General features: G+C 38.1%; 1 protein-coding gene across 2 annotated transcripts in view; it reads left to right on the top strand.

Moving 5' to 3' along the window:
• The window catches only part of TRPS1 (transcriptional repressor GATA binding 1), a 165,043-nt gene extending 146,382 nt beyond the window's left edge, over positions 1–18,661 (top strand). For both annotated transcript variants that reach the window (XM_088533291.1, XM_010220306.2), the window contains 2 exons: positions 9,842–9,964; positions 14,640–18,661. In XM_088533291.1, the coding sequence (XP_088389417.1) occupies positions 9,842–9,964; positions 14,640–15,701 (1,185 nt within the window). In that variant the 3' untranslated portion in view covers positions 15,702–18,661. The remainder of the gene's footprint in view (positions 1–9,841; positions 9,965–14,639) is intronic.
• The last annotated feature ends 557 nt before the right edge of the window (positions 18,662–19,218 follow it).

The following is a 19,218-nucleotide window of genomic DNA, read 5'->3' as shown; positions in this document are numbered from 1 at the left end:
CTGGACCCATCATTCCAGATGTGTCTCACCAGGGTTGGGCTGAGCAGAGGAAGAGGAAGGATCATCTCCCTTGACCTGTTGGCAGTGCACTGCCTAACACAGCCCACTTAAATATGGAGTCACTTTAAAAAAGTAGAAATTATGCTAGCACATCCTGTTTCTATCCAAATTAACCTGCTTTATCTTTTCAGCAGATAGATACACTCTTACTTCTGCATATAACTGTAGTCCATTCTTGTTGCCTAAAGCTATCAAGAAGGAAGCTATCAAATATTTGTGTCAAAAGTAGGATCATAGGACAGAGTAAGAGAATGGCTTAAAAGTAACCACTGAGAAAGAGACTGTCTTATTGTCTTGTTATCTGGAAGCATGTGAAATGGATTGGATTAGATGAAAATGGCCATTATAGAAAGGCCACTACTTTTCAATATTTACCACACAGTGGTATCTGGGATACCACAGTTTCTCCCTAAGCTTACAATAGGAAATAACTATGGTAATTGTGTGGTATGAGTTGGCAAACATTGATTTTTTCTGAATGGAAGCCATTCTAGCAACAGCAAGTAACAAGATCTGCAATAAGGGTGCAGTCCTAAGCATACTGAAAGCTACAGGTAGACATAGGCAGCTTTGGATCCCACTCTAATAACAGCTTTCCCAAGGGAACTGTGTGAGATTCAACTTTAAGTTACTACAATTCCCAAAGAAGTTCATAAGCTATAGCTGCCTATATGAAACATTTTTTGTGTTATATTTTTTCTTTAATTAAAATGAATGGTCCTAAGGGGATTTTTTTTTTAAGTGGAAGTAACAGGTACATGAACCTCACCGACTTTCACTGAGGAGTGGGCACCTAACTGACATTTCCTCCCCAAGTCCTGAGGACATCTATTGAAAGTTTAGATCCTCATTTCATAACTGTGAATGAGAAGTTATTCTTCTACAGTACATTCCAGATTTGGGGTACAAAATTGTGAGGGTGTAGGTGATCAAAAGTCAGGGAGACTGAGGCTTCTAAGTCACTTAATGGCTTTTGAAATTTTTGCCCGTTAGGAGCTTTTTCCCTGCTGGTTTTGGCAGCTCTCAGACAAAATCTACAAATGAGAGTTCCTCCTTTCAGCTGCTGGCTTTCTGATCCATTTTCTGTATAAATAGAGATCATGTGGACTTTAATAAGGTCAGGGAATGTTTTTTACATGTCTGTGATTTTTTTTTCCCTCAAAACTTAATTTTGCCCATCTGATTTCTATGGAAGTGGGAACAGATGCCAGAAGCTGAGAACTCCAGCAGCTTTGTGCTCATTCGTAGAGCAGAGTGCTTGAGGGATTGGGACCCTCAATTACTATCATATGCAGAGTTACATGTTGGCGCTTAGCTGAGATCTGCAAACGCTGCCTGCTTCTTACCATGTCAAAGTTGGGAGATGTATAAGGAAATACAGACGCGTCTCTGCTCCATTTTTGTCTCTTCGTATGATGACTGGATTACTTCATAAAAGAAAAGATACTTGGTATGCCTTCTCAAACATAAAGTATTGATGCCCAAACTTAAGTCCCTAATTCCATGTTTATGCACCTTCCTAACTGGCTCTTTATCTCAGAAAGTGAGTCTGTTTATAACCAAGTCTGACTATTGATTTAACTTCCCTGTTTCAGACACCAGGACTGGGATATTTCTGCCTTGTGCCAAGACATGAAACAGTCAGAAGCGTTTCCAGCTTTCCCGATGTCTCTTTCAGCGTGCTTAGGGCCGTTCTGAGGATACTCCTTTTATGCAGTTGCTCATCAGAAGACGAGTCAACTGCCGTGTGCGTGGCGCACTTTAGGTTGTGTTTGCAATTTAGAAGAATGTCACGATTTTTTCTTGATTCACTCTCTAACAACTGCTCAGTTCATCCGGAAGCATACCGCGTCCAGAAAGGAGCAATGATCTGTGTGAACCAGCGCTGATTTTTTTAGGCAGCCATTCAGAATTGTAACTAACTACTGCATGAATCTGCTTCATCAAACTGTTAGTGGAGAAAAGTTTATATTATGGAGGGGCAAGAAGTGCAGCTCCCAAACCGGGTTCCCTCTGCCTAGCTTATATACAGTAATACGTCTGTCTAACCATTTTTGTAAGAAATCATATTATTCCTAAATCGTATTTTTTATTATTCTTATATTTGTTTAAGTACAGGCTTCAAACAGTGGTTGCTGAGTGACTTAGAAATGTAGGAAGAATTTTGCCTAGAAATCAAGTGGTTTTTAGTAGCAGTTTTTTAAAAGACTGATAGAACTTGTTGGGAGACTCACACAGTGATTCTGGTGAGGATGCTGAGATGCTGCTGGTAGCTTTTACTGTGTTAGGTGATAAACTGCGAAGGAGAATCAGCAAACAAATTAGTTGGGCTGTAGCTAGCATACTTGTGAGTACACCTTGGCAGAGAGAAGGTAGTGACTTGGGTTGATATATATATATATATATATTTATATATATAAGGGAGGGTGAAAAATGGAGCTACATTTTGGGAAAACAAAGACAATCAGGGCTTTCTTCTTGAGCAGCTGCAGCCAGCTCCACTAATGGAAGTGCAAGAGCAGAAACTGGCAGCGCAAGGTATGTGTTCGTTTTTACAGATGGCAAAGCAGACAAGTTGGTAATTGAAAAGGAAGTCGCGTACGTGAGCTGTTTGACGGGGGACAGCCTATTACAGTACTTTCCTGTGTAATTGCCTCGGTGAGTTATTGAAGGCAGAATTTCTGTTCCTTCTGAATAGAGTTCAGTTATGGCAAAATGACATCAGTATCATTAGGGAAATTCAGGATTCCAAGGTGCTCTTTTTATTATTATTATTTTATTAGATGTGTTCCTAAAACTTTTTAAAATTTGTTTTACTGCTTTCCAGTTGCCTCCGTGGAGGTCTGTGTCGTACTGCTGGTAGTCCATAGCAAAGTGCAGCAGAAGCAAGTTCATATCACATTGTGGTAGCTGTTGTTCAAGATACTGAAAGAGGTTTAAGGATGATCGGTGGCTGTGGGTTGAAGGATCAGGCCTCAGATATGCGTTATACCCAGGAAAGGCTGCTTGAAGGAGGTTGCTCTTTAAAACATCATAGTTTGTGTAGAACAATTTAACCGTTTGCAAGCAAGACTAACATGAAGTAACTTTCCACCAGAAAATAATTCTCAGTGTTCCTTAACAATGATGCTTGTGCCATAAATATTTATTTGTGTGTTTCTTTAATCTTTTTGTGTACTTCTGTCCCAACAGAAGGTCGCTTATATTTTTAACACATCCAGTGGTACTGATCACCACAAGGAACTCTGACCTCCACAAAAACGCCTGTTGTTTTCATATTTGTGCCATTGCCGATCTTGAGGAGGAAATTATGAAATTACCCTTTATCACGATTTGAATTAACAAGGAAATACAGTGCAAACTGCATAATTTTCACAGATGAATGCTTAAATGACTGAAAAATATTAAGTCAAGGAAAAGTCACTTTAACATGTGTTGTGATTATCTGTGTGATCCCATAGTTGCAGGTAACTGTAAATAGATTATTAAAATGATGGTGAATTCCTGCCTATGGAGTTTAGGGTTGAAGCTGGATGTCTGCAGCACAAGGAAGAAGATAAAGAGGTTGCAGCATGGGGGAGGAAATAAGGGTGAGGAAGGGATGGTGGTGAAGTGATTTGCTGGCAATTTATTTTGTGGTGTACTTTTTTTTTTTTTTTTCTTTTTGCCTACCTATATATTTCTTAATTCAGTCACTTGTATTGATTGGCTCACGTTTTGTCACAGTAGACTAATATCTTACAGAATATCTTACAGTAAACCTTCCTTAAATCTTACTGAATTCTTCTTTCTTAATAAGACACAAAGAGATTGTGGTTTGTTGACTTCTATTTATTTTGAAACAGCAAAGTGCTAGTTCTGCTGTCTTTAAGGTAGCTTTATAGAATACAGTGAAATGATACAAAAGCTGCGGAAAATCTACTTGCCAGCATTTTTGCTGTTGCTAAGAAATGTTTGTACGCTACATGCACATCACATGCAGATGAAAATATTTACTCTCGGAGGGGATCAGAGGTAGAATTCTGAAATGCTGCCCTAATAGTGATATTTAATTTACAATCTATTGTTGGTGACTTTTTTTCTCTAGAAAAACTCTGATCGCTATCATTGAAAGGTACCAATACAGAGTGTATCACCCAAAGGTGCTGTCACAACGGAGCATTAAAAAATCCTCTAAAATTTTATATGAATTAGATATGTAATTTTAACTTCCTTCTTGACATTTTTACTTTCTTTCTGCCCTGCCTTTCCTAACCTCTTTCTCATATATCTTTCACATATAGCTCTCATGTAATTATTCATGAAAATTTCTTAGATGAAGACTGAATTTGGCACATTAAACTGATAATTCAAGAGACATTTATTAACTCACAGTTAAGGTTGAAAACAGACTCCTTTAAAACTTTGCTAACTTTGCTTCTCTCTTTTATTTTATTTTTTTTTCCTCATAACTTATGCGTTGGGGCTGAAAATTTGCTGTGCCTGGAAACTTTACAGTAAACAATATTCCTGAAAACTTTCTGAGTTATAAAGGGAAGAAAAAGCCATTGGCTTTCTTTTTAATTTAAATATGCTTACAGCAAAAAAGTAACTAAAATTTTAAAATGTAAAACTTTACAGGGAAATAGTTGTGGCTGTTTTCATAGCTCAGAGAGAAAGCAGTTTTGATTAAGTCCATTTCGAAAGGCCTGAGTGAGTCTGAAGCCAAAGGAAACGAGGGCTGCAAGGGTCTTTTCCCATCCTAAGCAGAAGGAAGTAAACTTATTCCAGCGTCCAAGTGCTGCATTTCTGCCCAGGTTTTAGCCTGAACTTCTTCAAGAAAAAAAGAATTAAAGAATCATTCTTGCAAGGGAGAGCAGTGGATGGTACTGGGAGATATCAGTTTTGCAAGAAGAAGAAACTCCGAAATAACAGCAGTCGTTTACTGCACCTACCCTGAAATGTAACCCTGAGCACGTTGTCCTACTTTTCTGACCCCCCTGGTAGTGGAGGGATGGTGCTGGGCATGAGTCCAGCCTCTCCCTGTTGGTCCACCCGCAGTCGCCTGGCAAATCCCGAGCCAAAGGCATGTGGGTTTTGCCGCATCTCTCCTCCGACTGCTCGTGTTGCCAGAGCGCTCCCGGAACCCACGTTTGGCTCAGCCTTCGGTGGGGCAGACGTTTGCTGCCTCTTTGGTAACGTCCGTGGTGTTTTGGGTCCTGGCTACAATGGGTGCCACTGCTGGCACTATAGGAAAGCCAGAGATGGTCAAAAAATCCACTTGGGCTTTGTCGGATCATTCTTGTGTGATGGGGAAGTGAAAGTCATCAGAAAAAAAAGATGAGTTTTGTTGTGTCCAAAACCCAGAGGGTGATGTAAGAAGAATGCTTGGCTGATGCCTGTGGAGCCTGTTCAAGTTTCTAAAAGCATCTTCTGGCAGAAATTTTGAAAACAGGATGTATTTGGCACTAGGAGGGTGTCAGGCACCCTTGTTTAGTTGAGCTAGCTAACAAACCACAGTTCTTCCTTCAGAGTTGTTTTTTGGCTATGCTTTTACAATATATATTGCTAAAGGACGTTCCTTTGAAATAATTACTGTAAGTTCTATGCATTTTAAAATATTTTTGTATAACTTTAAAAGGTACTAACAGTTTTACATGGCTGAAAATTTTTAAATTGTGTAAATTGTACTATGTGCCATGCTATTTTAAAAAAAATAATATAGTGTTTTATGAAAAACAAGGTACTGATCTTTTAAGTATACCTGAGCAGATTACATCTTGTGGAGTTCTCTAATGTTTTACTGTTTAGCAATAATAATTAACAATAAGTTCCTTGTTTAAAAGAGGTATTAGTCAAATAGTGAAAATAGTTTGAGGAGTTAAAAAAAATGAGGCATTCAGGCTTGACAATGTGTGTACCAAGTCTCAGACTTGTTCAATTTGAAATGGTCAAGATATGAAACCATAAAAAATGTGAGTAAATACTCTGCATATCAAGGGTTGTTACGCAATTACACGGTTTCAGTATGGGTCTTACTGGGGGAAAACAGAGCGAGCTGCAGTGCGTGTTCAATGAATAATTACAAACTTTCAGAGCTTAATTACAAAATCATAACCCATTTCTTGCCTTGCTACTAATACAATACTAAAATGTGTTCAGGCTCCCTCCTCCGGGCAAAGCCACGGAGGCTGGAGATCGGTCAGAAAGTATCTGAAAAACATGAAATGCTCCTCCCCGCCCCCCCCATCCAATGTTGGCCTATCTCCAAATTGTAAGCAGCTGAAATGATTAAAACAAAGTTTTCTTTTTTAAAAAAAAGAAAAAAGAAAGAAAGAGAGAGAGTTACAACTAGATTTACAAAAACATGTGCCAAATTTCAGCCCGATGTGCTTTGAGACCGGGATATTAAGTGCCCAGCCATAGGAATCGGACTGGAAATAGAGCCAGGCTCTTTGTGACATCAGTCCCTTCAGGATTTGAGATTGTAATACAGCAGTTATAAGGTTCCAGATGATTAAAGTTTGCCTTATTAGATACATCTCTCAGTTATTTAGCTAGACCCTTTGGGCGTCTTCCTCCAAGGATACACAGGCCTAGGCTCACACTGAGCCGAGTGCCGGAGCGTGTGGCGAGGGTGTCGTGAGGCCATGGGCTGTGGTCGCTCTTCAGGATCAGAAGGATATAGGAGAAGAAAACTCCAGACAATATAGACTTTTTTTTTTTTTTTTTTGTCCTCCCTGTGGGCTCAATCAAAATTTCCCAGGTATATTTTGACAAGTGGCTCAGTTCTGTGGTTAGTGAGATCTGGGAGTCAAATATTTAGTCTGATGCCAAGGCCTGTTTCATCCCGAAGAATCCATTCTAAATCTGTTTGTCCCGACTTAAAGAAAAAAAAAAACTATTAAAAAAAAGCAATTTAAAACTGTTTAAGCTAGCAAAGTAACATCATTTAAGTGCTTGCAAAGGTGACAATTCTCATTTTATTAATATATGCAATCTCTGTTGGAACTCTTAGATGAAGGGACACCTTGTTACTATTGGGTAAGTTAGCTCAGAAGAGCTCAGAAAGATTAAAAAAAAGATAAGATTTGCAGTGTTCAGAAATGTATGTAAGACAAATGTAGAAATTTTTTATTCATTTTAGGGAATTTAGCTGAATTTTCTGTACTGCATTGGAATTTTTAGCAGATAAATAGTTTGTACTTACAAGGCAAATTAGCACAGATAAAGTATTTTGATGCATATGGTTACTTTATCTAGGCATTTTGTAGCTCGTTCCTGGCTAAAATCATTATATTATGTCATTGAAAGAATATTATTCCAAAGAAAGAAAGAATAAACAGGGTTTTTTTTCAATGTAAATAAATTCTTTTCAGCTCCATTTTCTAAATAAACTCTTTCCCATGTGTTAATGATATACTAGCCCCATGTTGTCTGGCAATGATTTCAAGGTTACTACACCTTCTGTCCCCCATCCAGGTGTGCAGACACACAGCATGTAAACTGGATTCCTCTCTGTCTATTTTAAAAGTCCTCTGTGACTGTGTAGAGGTATTTTCCCAAGCTTAAGAAGCGCAAACAGAAGTGAAAGGGTGGAAAGACTTACTCAGATTAAGACTCCATTTGCTTAATTCACCACACCAAGAAATGCTAGGCTGACAGACAAAAAGTAGGAATGGAAAGGAACAGTTCAGCAGTTGTAGCTCTATCCTGGCCGTATAAAGTCATTTCCAGTCGGAAACTTCTCACCCAGCAAGTGGACCAAACTGGGGTAGGTTTAGTGAAGCTTTTATTGTATTATGAAGGAAACTATTTTAGCCGCCAGGTGAAATTTTGCAAGGATATGCAACCGCAAAAAGAATTAGGAACCTCGGTGTACTTATAGGTAAAGTGCCCAGCTGGGGTAAGCCACCCCTTAGATGTTTGCTGAAGGGCGTGAACTACAACTTAGTTCTTCCCCTACCCAAATTCGGAAGAATGTAGCATATTACTGCTTCTGATTTAGGAGACAAAGTAGGGGATGATGTAAGGGGGTGAGAGAGAGAGATTATCTTGATGACAATCTGGATTTTATTGTATCACCTTAAAGTAGCACAACCTGCTGTACTAATGAAATTGTGTTCTTGGTTTAAAAGGGCAATTGTTAGCCTGACTTTGTGCTCACTAAAAACATTTCCCCAATCTTGTTAAATTATTGCACTCATTTCAGATTTTTATGGCTGTGCAGCTTACCAGCCCTCGTTTCTGTACGTTTCATTCATTTTCCTTGTATTGATGATTAATGGAGGATGTCGAACGTTAGAGTGAGCAGGCATCAGCAAATGCAAGATCATAATTAGTTTAGCTGACGAGGGCCTCTGATAGCACTTGCATCTGGATGGAAAAATTACCCTATAGGGAACTGGCTGCTCACCAGGTCTTTTTAGTGATACATTGTGAAACACCCGATGAATCAAATGCCCTTTCAATGCCAAGAAAGTGTTCCAGTCTTGAAGCCAAAATTATGTCTGCAGAAAGCTTTCCATTTGAAATGTATCAGAGTACAATTATAACCATTGTATTTTTTTGGCATGAGCACCACTCTTCTACAGTATGGACTAAAGTTAAATAAATTACTTAAATTTTATGAAACTCTGAAATTTTGACTTATAGTGTTAGTAATTTTTAATTTATAATAAAATTAGTTTTCACCCAGGCTGTTTTTCCTTTACTCACCCATTCTTATCTTAGAGGCTGAAGATTTGTGGGTTTTTTCCCTTTGCAGAGAGACAGTACAGTTGAAATTGAGATTTTCTTTTCAGCAAAAGAATTCCATTTCCTGCTTATTAGTATTTCTGCCCACAAACACAGCCTGACTTTTGTTTAAATGAGAAGTTTAATGAAATCATTACTCTGTAGAAAGAATTTAACGAGCACTACTCATAAACGTGTCTACTTTTAAATATTCTTGGATCATTATTAAAGCTGATGAATGCACAGCTCAGTCTGGTTAAAAATCAATTTGTATTTAGGGGAGCTTTACTGTGTCTTTCTTTGCCTGGCAGAAATAAAATAAATAAATGAATCCATTGATGAGACCATGTTTTCTGGGGTTTCGGATGAAGTTCAAAAGAGGACTCATTAAGAATACTGTACTTTTATTTGTTTGGCAGAGGTTACTCCTCGTTCTTAGGGGCTGTGGGAAATATATGGTAGTTTATGCTGATCGCAGAAGTAAGTGGGAAAAGCTGGGACTGAATATCATGCATGCAATTAATGAAGTATAATCTCTGTTAAAGGAATTAGTGTGACGCAGATACAAACTGCAATTAATTAAAGTGGGGGTGCTGGAGAATTCCCGTTAGCGATCGCACTTACAAACCAAGCAGACCAACGAGAAATAATCTGCCGGCGCACGGAGGGAACACGACGGGATAACTTTACCGAATGTGCCCTGCCGGCTCGCAGCGTGTTTGTCAGGATCCACTGTTTAGAAACCATCGTGAAATGCACAAAACCTGAAGTTCAAAAAGTTAAAGCTGTTATGCTGAGCGGGCTTTGGTGTTTCGCACACCTCATCCATCACTCCGGGGTTAATTATAATGAAAATCAGCGGTGCCTATTAAGCACAATTGAACCTGACCTCATTATGGGCAGTGTGGTTTTAGACTGTCATTGTTGCCAATGCGGAGACAAAACTCCTGTGTTGATTTGTCCTAACTCTGCGGATCATGTGACTCACCTCTGACCTGTTTTTTTCTTTTTTCCCCTGTTTTTCTTTTTTTCTTTTTTTTTTTTTTCTTCTTCTTCCCTATTTCAGAGACGTAGAGGCTCGGGTGTTTTCTGTGCCAATTGCCTGACCACAAAGACCTCTCTCTGGCGAAAGAATGCAAATGGTGGATATGTATGCAATGCGTGTGGCCTCTACCAGAAGCTTCACTCGGTAGGAAGAACTTACTAGTTTGCTCAGAAAAAAAAAAAAAGAGAGAAAATTTAAAAAAAAAAAAAGAAAAGGGGGTTATGCTGCAGAGCTGGGCAGCTGTGGTCTCGTCTGGTTGTGTGATTACTACCACTCCCTGGCCTGCAGTTAATTTCCTAACCGAGTTTTTCTGTATGGTCACTTTGGGATCAGATGTGATTCATTACAAAACGAGCTGGGATGCTGTGGGTAGACGTATTTGAGATCACCAGTGATGCATTTAATTATTTTGATACAAAATAAGGGGAAAATGATTTCTTTTCTGGGAATTCCATTTAAAGGCATACAATACGCTGTGATGAAAGCGCTCTATATTCAAGAGCTCTTGTGTTCATAATCAAATATAAAGAAAAATTCTTAAAGCTGGACATCACAGCTGTATCAAAAATACCCCTGTGCTGTTTTTCTTTTGTTTTCCCTCCTCTCACCATCTCTTCTCTTTTCAATAAATTTCTTAGAGATACGGCCTTTTTTGTTCTACTGTCCTTGTAGTCTGCAGGACTCTGAAATAACTTCCAAGGAAGCTACTCAGCTGACAACACCATGACTGTGAGAGAAATTTTCAGCATCCCTCTGGATCAAGCATACATAATAATCCTGGATTATCTGTATTGCTTTTGTTCTTATCAAATCTTGGCTTGATCCTGAAAGATGTTGAATGATCTGGTTTGGGTCCAGGAAAGCCATGCTTAAGTGTTTTCTTGGATCACGGCCAAAATGCTCAGAATCTTTTATGATAAGCACCCAAAGTCAAATTTGATCTCTGCTACCTTTAACAGAAGCACATAAAAGTGTCATGTGAGCAGGATTTGACTGTTTAATTAATTCATTATTACAACATCTCTTTGAACTAGAAATGTTTTGGTGTTTGTTTTGCGCAAAAAGAAGCTGGGGCAGATTTTTTTTTTCTTTTTTTTTCCTAAGAATTTAGCCTTAGAACCAAAATCAGAAATCTAAGTTATAGCTCAGTGCATATATTTTTCAAAAAATCTTATTTCATAAAAAATCACAAACATTTAAGAAGCTGTTTATCAAATGCAAAGTAATATCCAAGAGCTTATTCCCATATCTCTTTAAATAAGAGTTGTAAGCTCTTAGTTTTTGAGAATTTTGCTATTGGTCTTGTGGACGAGCCATGTAACAGTACTGTTTATGCAAGTCCCTGTCCAAGCAGTAAAACCATCACTGATATGAAGTGTCAGCTCTGCTTTCATTTTAAGATGAGTAACTGTTTTTTAGCTGCAGAACAACCCAACCAGTCAGGTAATGTCCGAGTGGGAGATGGATGAAATTATGCGAGTCTCAGCCTGACTCTTGGCAAAAGTATCATTTTCTTGGAAAGCTCTCCAACTTTTAGATATAATAACTGGTTTATCTGGAGAATTGATTATTCCTTTTTAATATGTTTTCTAAACCATTTAGTGACACTTTACATGATTAATAGTATAACTTACCTCATAGATTAAAATTACCAGAATCAGTTTTTGAATTCAAAACATAATCCCGATAATCCTCATGAATTGTTAGAAACAAGCTAGTATTGTTTTAGCAATGATAATTAACAGTACATTGTCAAATTCCTATTTATACTTATGGAAAGCAAGAAGATGACACTTTTAGCCCCACTGTTCAAGAATGGCAGTAAGCTGCCACTCAGTGGACATTGTATTTTTAAATGAACTTTGACCAAGGCTTATGAGTTTAATTAATCATCCACTCTGCTGTGACTTGATAGAAATTCCACTGCAAATTGGAGTCTGAAATAGTCAAAAAGAAATCTCTCACTTGGGACACAGTCCAATGCAAAGTGATGCTCTTTTGGATAACTCCAGAAAGATCAAAGTTTCTTATAACTATCTCTCTGTCTATATATCTATGTGCATCTTCACATAATATTACAGTAGTTATTCATCATGTACATTTTTCAATTAAAGAGCACATGATGCATTTTTTGAGTAAAGGACCTGAAATTATAAAAATTTAGGGTAACAGAACTGTTCTTTTTTGAAAGCAATCCTATTAAATTAAATTATGATACAAAGCTGAGAGAACTGTTTCACAAATAGCTTTTGATGAGGTTATCACTATCTAGAACTATGGTCCAATTCACAAGTCAGATACTAGAGTATCACTCAGAGACTACTGGGTGATAATGACTGACAAATGTTAGAATGACAATGATTCTCACTAATTCACATTTCCATTTCTATGATACCTTTGAAGAGTTTTTCAGTATGTTTTCAAAAAATTCTGGTCTACCTATTGGTCATTTAAGTGAAACATACCTGTATTTTCACATTTCTCTCTACTAATGCAAATAACTGTGTTAAAAATGTGAAAATATTCAAATGACTAATTTTTTAAAAAGCTTTAGTGAAAGGAGATGCCTCCAGATCACGGCAAACATGCATAAATTGTTAACATTTGCTGACAGATAAAGATCTGTCTAGTTTCCTAAGAGTAATGCATTTAACCATTCATATTGTGGTTTTGTTCCTCATTTTTAAATGGTTCTATCTGGGCCTTGGATAACTAGTTTTTGTTCCATTTGGTTCCTTGGCTGCTTCATCAAACTGCCTGAGCAAGGAGTTCCATCGGATTGTTCACATTTAGACCTACATGTTCTGATCAGACAGGTCACACCAATTTCCCATTTTAGCTAGGAAGGCTAATCACAGCAATTTACTCACTCAACTATTCAGTGGATTTTGTGACATTTTTTAAAACTGCTACTCGTATATTTGGGAGAAGGGGCCTGACAATTGATATAGAGATTGCAAAAATACCCATCTTTGTCATCATACTCAGTATGCAGCTTGTTATATAATTAACAGTCTGACATATACAGGCCCTTTTAAAAATAAAGTTCTGGCAATGTTTCCACTGTTTTCCAAATTTAATGCCCCACAGAAGCACAAGAAGAGGTCAGACTTTTCTGAGTACTTTAATGGCAAACAAATACAGAATATTCCTACCTATCTTCTCTTTGCTCCTGTAAATAGCAAATTTGACAATTACTCCAGACAGCTACAGGGTACTCACAGGAGTACAGTCACTTACATACTGAAGTATTTTTAAGTTGTACCTATTTTTTTCTGTTTTAGAATTTTAATAGAATGTAAAATCTTAACAAGTAGCTATGCTGGCTAAAATGTAGTTAACCATTAAGAATTAGTCCACCTCAGGGAAATAAATAAGTGAAAGAGGAGAAGAAGATGGCAAGTCCAGAGAGAAACTAGATCTCTGCAAATAATAGAGTGAGCTCTCTTCCAGCTCTGGATATTTTTATAGTAATTCAGGGTTATGAATATATATAAATTATGTTACATTCAAGGTACAAATTGTTTTGGGTATTGACTTCAGGCCAGAATTTAATCTGTACTTTATAACAATGTTAAAAAGAAAATTTCCAAATACACATATAAGTGGAATACTGTGTGGGGCACTCCTCTGGCCTCCAACCAAAACAGGATTATGTGTGCATTTGGATGAGACAAATGGCTACTGCCAGCACACCAAACTGAATGACTTTTAGGTAGTTTTTGTTGTTTTAACATCTGCCCAGTAGAGCAACACATACCAATGTTACAGCACCATCTTTCATTCACATACCATTGCCTTCCTGTTGAGGGGCCTTTCAAAGAGACCTGGCAGCTGTCCTTCCTCATACTAATTTTTTTTTCCTCTCACACAAATGTATTTTCAGTTCTCATCTAAATAGGCCACCTATTCTGATCTGGTAGCAAATGGATACATAGGTCCTCACTTCTTTCTTGCCTTTCTGCCTCCTACTCACTCTCTTTACAGCCCCATCTTTCTGTCCCCTGGGGGCCACCTTCTCTCCCTCCTGGCTTCTAGCAAAACATTAGTAACATTTAGAAAGCAATATGACAAATATCAAAGGGGAAGAGTTGGTACTGAAGCCCCATACAGACCTTTTGGTACCTAGGAATACCTTACCTGGGTTTTCTTCTCCACCTTTAATGGTCCCCTTCAGGCACCATTATCTCCTGCCCACCACCACAGTGGACCTACAGCCCTTTTGCTGGGTGACAGTGGTGCCATGGTCTGCAAGCCATGTGTTTGCTTTCATTTCTAACCATGACAAAGGGGGATGGGTGTGAAGGTAAGTGTTACTTTTGCTCCATTCTTGTCAGAATTTGATCTCTAGAAACCCCAGGGTGATGCTGGCTTCAGTGTCACACTACACAGAATTTTAAAAGGGGAGAGGGATGACAACTCCCCCTTCATCCATACTCTCACCACCCTCTTTCAGTGCCTCTCGATTATTTCTTCCCTCCCACCCCCAGAGTATTAAATATTTTGGCAGCTGGGTACTTTACACCTTTTTAAGTAAAGGAGTATAGTATGTCTGAGGTGCTTGACTTAATGGGATAAAACAGGCCCCTTTTAACCTGAGAAGGCAGGTACCAGCATTTTGGTCCACCTTTAAAATGGTGGACCGTGGACCGTTTAAGCATTGAAAATGTTGTTAAAAATGGTATTCCCAATCTCTTTATATAAAAAAAGAATGGGGTAGTTGAAGGAAAAAAAAAGAATTGCGTGGACATTGTCTCTCTGATGTGTTTAATGTCTCTTTTGTTTTTCCCTTTGTTTCCTACATGCATGTTCCATGCAGACTCCCAGGCCTTTAAACATCATTAAGCAGAACAATGGTGAGCAGATCATTAGGAGACGAACAAGAAAGCGCCTTAACCCGGAGGCACTTCAGGCTGAGCAGCTAAACAAACAGCAGAGGGGTAGCAGTGAGGAGCAAGTCAATGGAAGTCCCTTAGAGAGGAGGTCAGAGGATCACTTAACTGAAGGTCATCAGAGAGAAATTCCGCTTCCCAGCCTCAGTAAATACGAGGCCCAAGGTTCATTGACTAAAAGCCATTCTGCTCAGCAGCCAATCTTGGTCAGCCAAACTCTGGATATTCACAAAAGGATGCAACCTTTGCACATTCAGATAAAAAGTCCTCAGGAAAGTACTGGAGACCCAGGAAACAGTTCATCGATATCAGAAGGGAAAGGAAGCTCCGAGAGAGGCAGCCCAATAGAAAAGTATATGAGACCTGCAAAACATCCCAACTATTCACCACCTGGAAGCCCTATTGAGAAATACCAGTACCCACTTTTTGGACTTCCATTTGTACACAATGACTTTCAGAGTGAAGCTGATTGGCTGAGATTCTGGAGTAAATATAAGCTGTCTGTTCCTGGGAATCCACACTACTTGAGTCATGTGCCTGGCCTACCAAATCCTTGCCAAAACTATGTGCCTTATCCCACCTTTAATCTGCCTCCTCATTTTTCAGCTGTTGGATCAGACAATGACATTCCTCTAGATTTGGCGATAAAGCATTCCAGACCTGGGCCAACTGCAAACGGTGCCTCCAAGGAAAAGAGTAAGGCACCACCAAATGTAAAAAATGAAGGTCCCTTGAATGTAGTAAAAACAGAGAAAGTTGATAGAAGTACTCAAGATGAACTTTCTACCAAGTGTGTGCACTGTGGCATTGTCTTTCTGGATGAAGTGATGTATGCTTTGCATATGAGTTGCCATGGTGACAGTGGACCTTTCCAGTGCAGCATATGCCAGCATCTTTGCACGGACAAGTATGACTTCACAACTCACATCCAGAGGGGCCTACACAGGAACAATGCACAAGCTGAAAAGAATGGAAAACCTAAAGAGTAAACCTTAGCACTTAGCACAATTAAACAGAAATAGGTTTCCTTGATGGGAATTCAATAGCTTGTAATGTCTTGTGAAGACCTATAAAGCACTTCATATAGAGAGCATGCCTTATAAAATCCCTCGTTTTTTTCTTTTCTTCTTCCCTTCGTATTTTTTCTCATCTTTTTTTTTTTCCTTTTTTTTTCTTTTTTATTTTTAATGAGTGGGTTACCAAGAAAGAAAAGAACATTTGGATGGTGGCCAGAAGGGGGAAAAGATAATTTTTATGGAATATGGCCCACCAAAGCTAGTCAGAATGCAGTGAATCATGGCGAATAACCTTGAGAAAATTTTACCGGACAGTTAATACCTTTGCTATTGTATAAGAGACATAACTGGCAAGAATGCAAAGATGTGTGTATGTATATACTGCTGCAGGGGTATAGTGAACATATGCACATTGTATATAAGAACTAGACTTGTTAAATATACAGATGTTAAAAGGTCATTTTCTTTTCTTTAATTTGGGCTAATTCTGCCCTACAACATGCCTTAGTATCACTTTGTTCTCAAAGCTTTGGCAGCAGTTTCATCTAGGTGTTTCTAAGACTCAGCTGATTTTTAGCTACCATTTTATCACTACATTCTTTCTGGCACACTTTAGCCTAGGAAAACCATTTTGTTCAAATCAAGTGTCTCTAATACAGAAGCCACACTCCAGGTTTAATTTGCGTAGAACAAGGTAACCTGCTGTATTTTATTTTAATATATTTTTAATATATTACATTTCTAAACCTTAAAGTCTAAGGTTACTTCTCCACAGGCTTAACATTGCTATACATACCAGTCAATCCCTTCAGTAGACTTATACCAGCTTTTGCTAAGTAGCATTAAATGTCTTCATAGTACTTTTTAATACTTAAAGCTTTGTAAAAACTATCCATGAAGGGAAAGCTCCTCAGCATAACTGCTCAGGGAAATAGGGCTAAATAACTAAATATTAAATAATTGGTTTAAGGTGCTGTTAGACGAGCCTCCATGCTTGCTACAAGGGTGTACAAGAACTGACTTTAATCATTTTCATTATAGTGTCCCAACCAGTAGTTTATTATTTTGCCACGGGGATGTAGAAGATATTACAAGCTACTGGATGCACTGTCAGATTAACTTATTTCATTAAAGAAGTTGGGAGAACAAATAGAAAAAAACCTTATTTTTCTAGTAAATATTAATGTATTACATTTCAAATAATGGTGCCTGACATATTGAATAATTATTTTCTACAGTGTACGTATGCAACAAAGATATTCCATCATGCATTAGAGTCAGTTCTGGCTCTGCCTCGCTGTTTACATTTGCAAATGTAGCAAACAAGGTAATGAAGCAACTATTTCTATTGCAGTAGGTATCTTTTTTTCTGTGTGTGTGCATTAAAGTTGTAAACGATAACATGAAATGAATGAAATTTGTTGATATTAATGGTATGGAAAAACAAGAAGGAAATGAAAATATTTTTATGCCTACTTAGGAAAAAAAGGGTAGCACTATTCATTCCAAGTACTTTTGTATTCTTAAGCTCTTAACTCACATTGTTATGCTTAAAATGATAAACATATATCCTCTTTTTATTGCTTTGTCTGTGTTTCAGAAGAAACATTTCAGAAATTATTTTGATAAGTGCTGTTTGACGATGCAGCACTGATGTTTTATTGCATTCTGTAGTAGCATTGCACTCCATTTTTACAATATTACGCAGTTGCTTTTTTGTTTTGTTTGGGTTTGTTTCTTTTTCGCAGTGCAGGGTCTTAGTTCCTTATGGTTGGATGGCAGGTGTAGCTCAACTGGTTCATGAATGTTGCAGCGAATGAAGTTTAAAATGTCTTTCTGATATTATGTTGTCCTTATTTCTCCATTCATGCATTTTATTTTTTAAAATGTTCTATAAAAATATTTCTGGACTAAGTCCTCACTTGAGATTATATGTAAAGGGTCCTATTCTGATCTCACTTACATGCCGCCTTTCTCAGATTTTCATGTAATTGAAACTAAAGTATCATAAAAAAATGTTCTTATGTTTAACTTACCTGAGTCTGACCACTCTCCCTTCTAGAATTTGGTGCACTTACAAGATACTTAACCAGATAGACTGGGAGGTGGAAGATGAAAGGAGAGGTGATAGGAAATGGCTTACAGGGGTTGGCAAAAGTAAAACCAGGGAGGAAATGGCCTGAACATTCAGCACTTTGACAGTTTTTTGAGAAATAATGTGCCTAAAGCAGCCTGCAACCAACATCGCCATGCATGAGAAGCACTTACACAGCTGATCACCAAGGGTCTTGCTGATCCTTGGCAGTATTTTAGGTGTTCCCTTTTTGCACAGATGAAACTTTATTGCACGGTTTCTCTGGTTTGTTAGGCACGAACAGCCTCTAGCTCAGCATTAGGCTTGCAGTCCTTCCTGCTCCACCCATTGCTCTGCTGGTGAGCAGCGTATGGAGAATCCCACTCAATCTGCTCGTGGTTGAGTCCTATAACCCTTTAATAGTGTTCTAGGTTAGCAATGGATATTGGGCCACATTCTTCTTCTTCTATTTTTAGATGAATCTCCTGCTTGATACCAGTGCCAGACAATGTCTGGTTATGTTTTTACTATTGTTCTCCAATAACAAGTTCTGACTTGGTTTTTGTTGATTTATTTTTGTTGGGTATTTTTTGTTTTTTGTTTTTTCTGTGGGGACTGAAATAGATTGCCCTCATTTTGTTATGTCAGGGTCCAGTCTGTGCCCTTTTCAGCTTTTCCAAGGAACATGTTAGGCTCACTTAGCAGTGATTTTATTGGCTTCAGAGGTAGCTGCCTGCCAGTTTTCAGTAGTTTTAACTTAGTTCTTCCAAGACCTACCAGCTCCTGTAGCTTCTTCTTTTGCGGAAGCTGCATCTTCATGGCAAAATAGTTTGTAGGGGACATGCACATTATAAGACTTCAGCACCACCCTGTACTTCATAACACTTCTTGCTAAACTCAGAAGCAGAGGCCAATAAGGGGAAATACACATATCAGGGTTTGGGGATGAGGAGAAATGAAAATTGAAGAGTGAAAATAGCAAGACAGAGTTCAGAATTAATATTGCACCTAGATGGTAGAATTAAAATTCAGAATTCAAAAAGAAAAAGTTAATTGTTCTTGCCATGACATTGAGATGTTATAAAGCTTCTACTCAGTAAGATATGGGACTTTACCCCAGCCTGTTCTCTTTGATCACACTTTTTTTTTTTCTGGGTGGATGGGGGAGAGAAAGGACATTGATTTATTCTTCTCAAAAGAGGAGTGACTCCAACCCTCTTCCTAACCCCTTCAGAATAGTTATTAATCAAAAGAAAAATAATTCCTGAAGTTGAAAATAAAAATTCTTATCTTATAGTTGTCAGGTGAAAATCAGTGTTAAAATGCACCATTAATTACTGTACCCACTGCATTTTGATCAACCTGCAGCACTAAAATTAAACTTTCAGAAGAATCATTCTTTGTCTTCAGTTTCCA

Source organism: Tinamus guttatus, unplaced genomic scaffold, assembly GCF_059628265.1.
Source record: "Tinamus guttatus ecotype Peru unplaced genomic scaffold, ASM5962826v1 Tinamus_guttatus_pri_ptg000492l, whole genome shotgun sequence".
In the NCBI taxonomy this organism is placed as follows: Eukaryota; Metazoa; Chordata; class Aves; order Tinamiformes; family Tinamidae; genus Tinamus; species Tinamus guttatus.
Note: the sequence above shows the minus strand (reverse complement) of the source record. Positions and strands in the feature narration are given on the sequence as shown.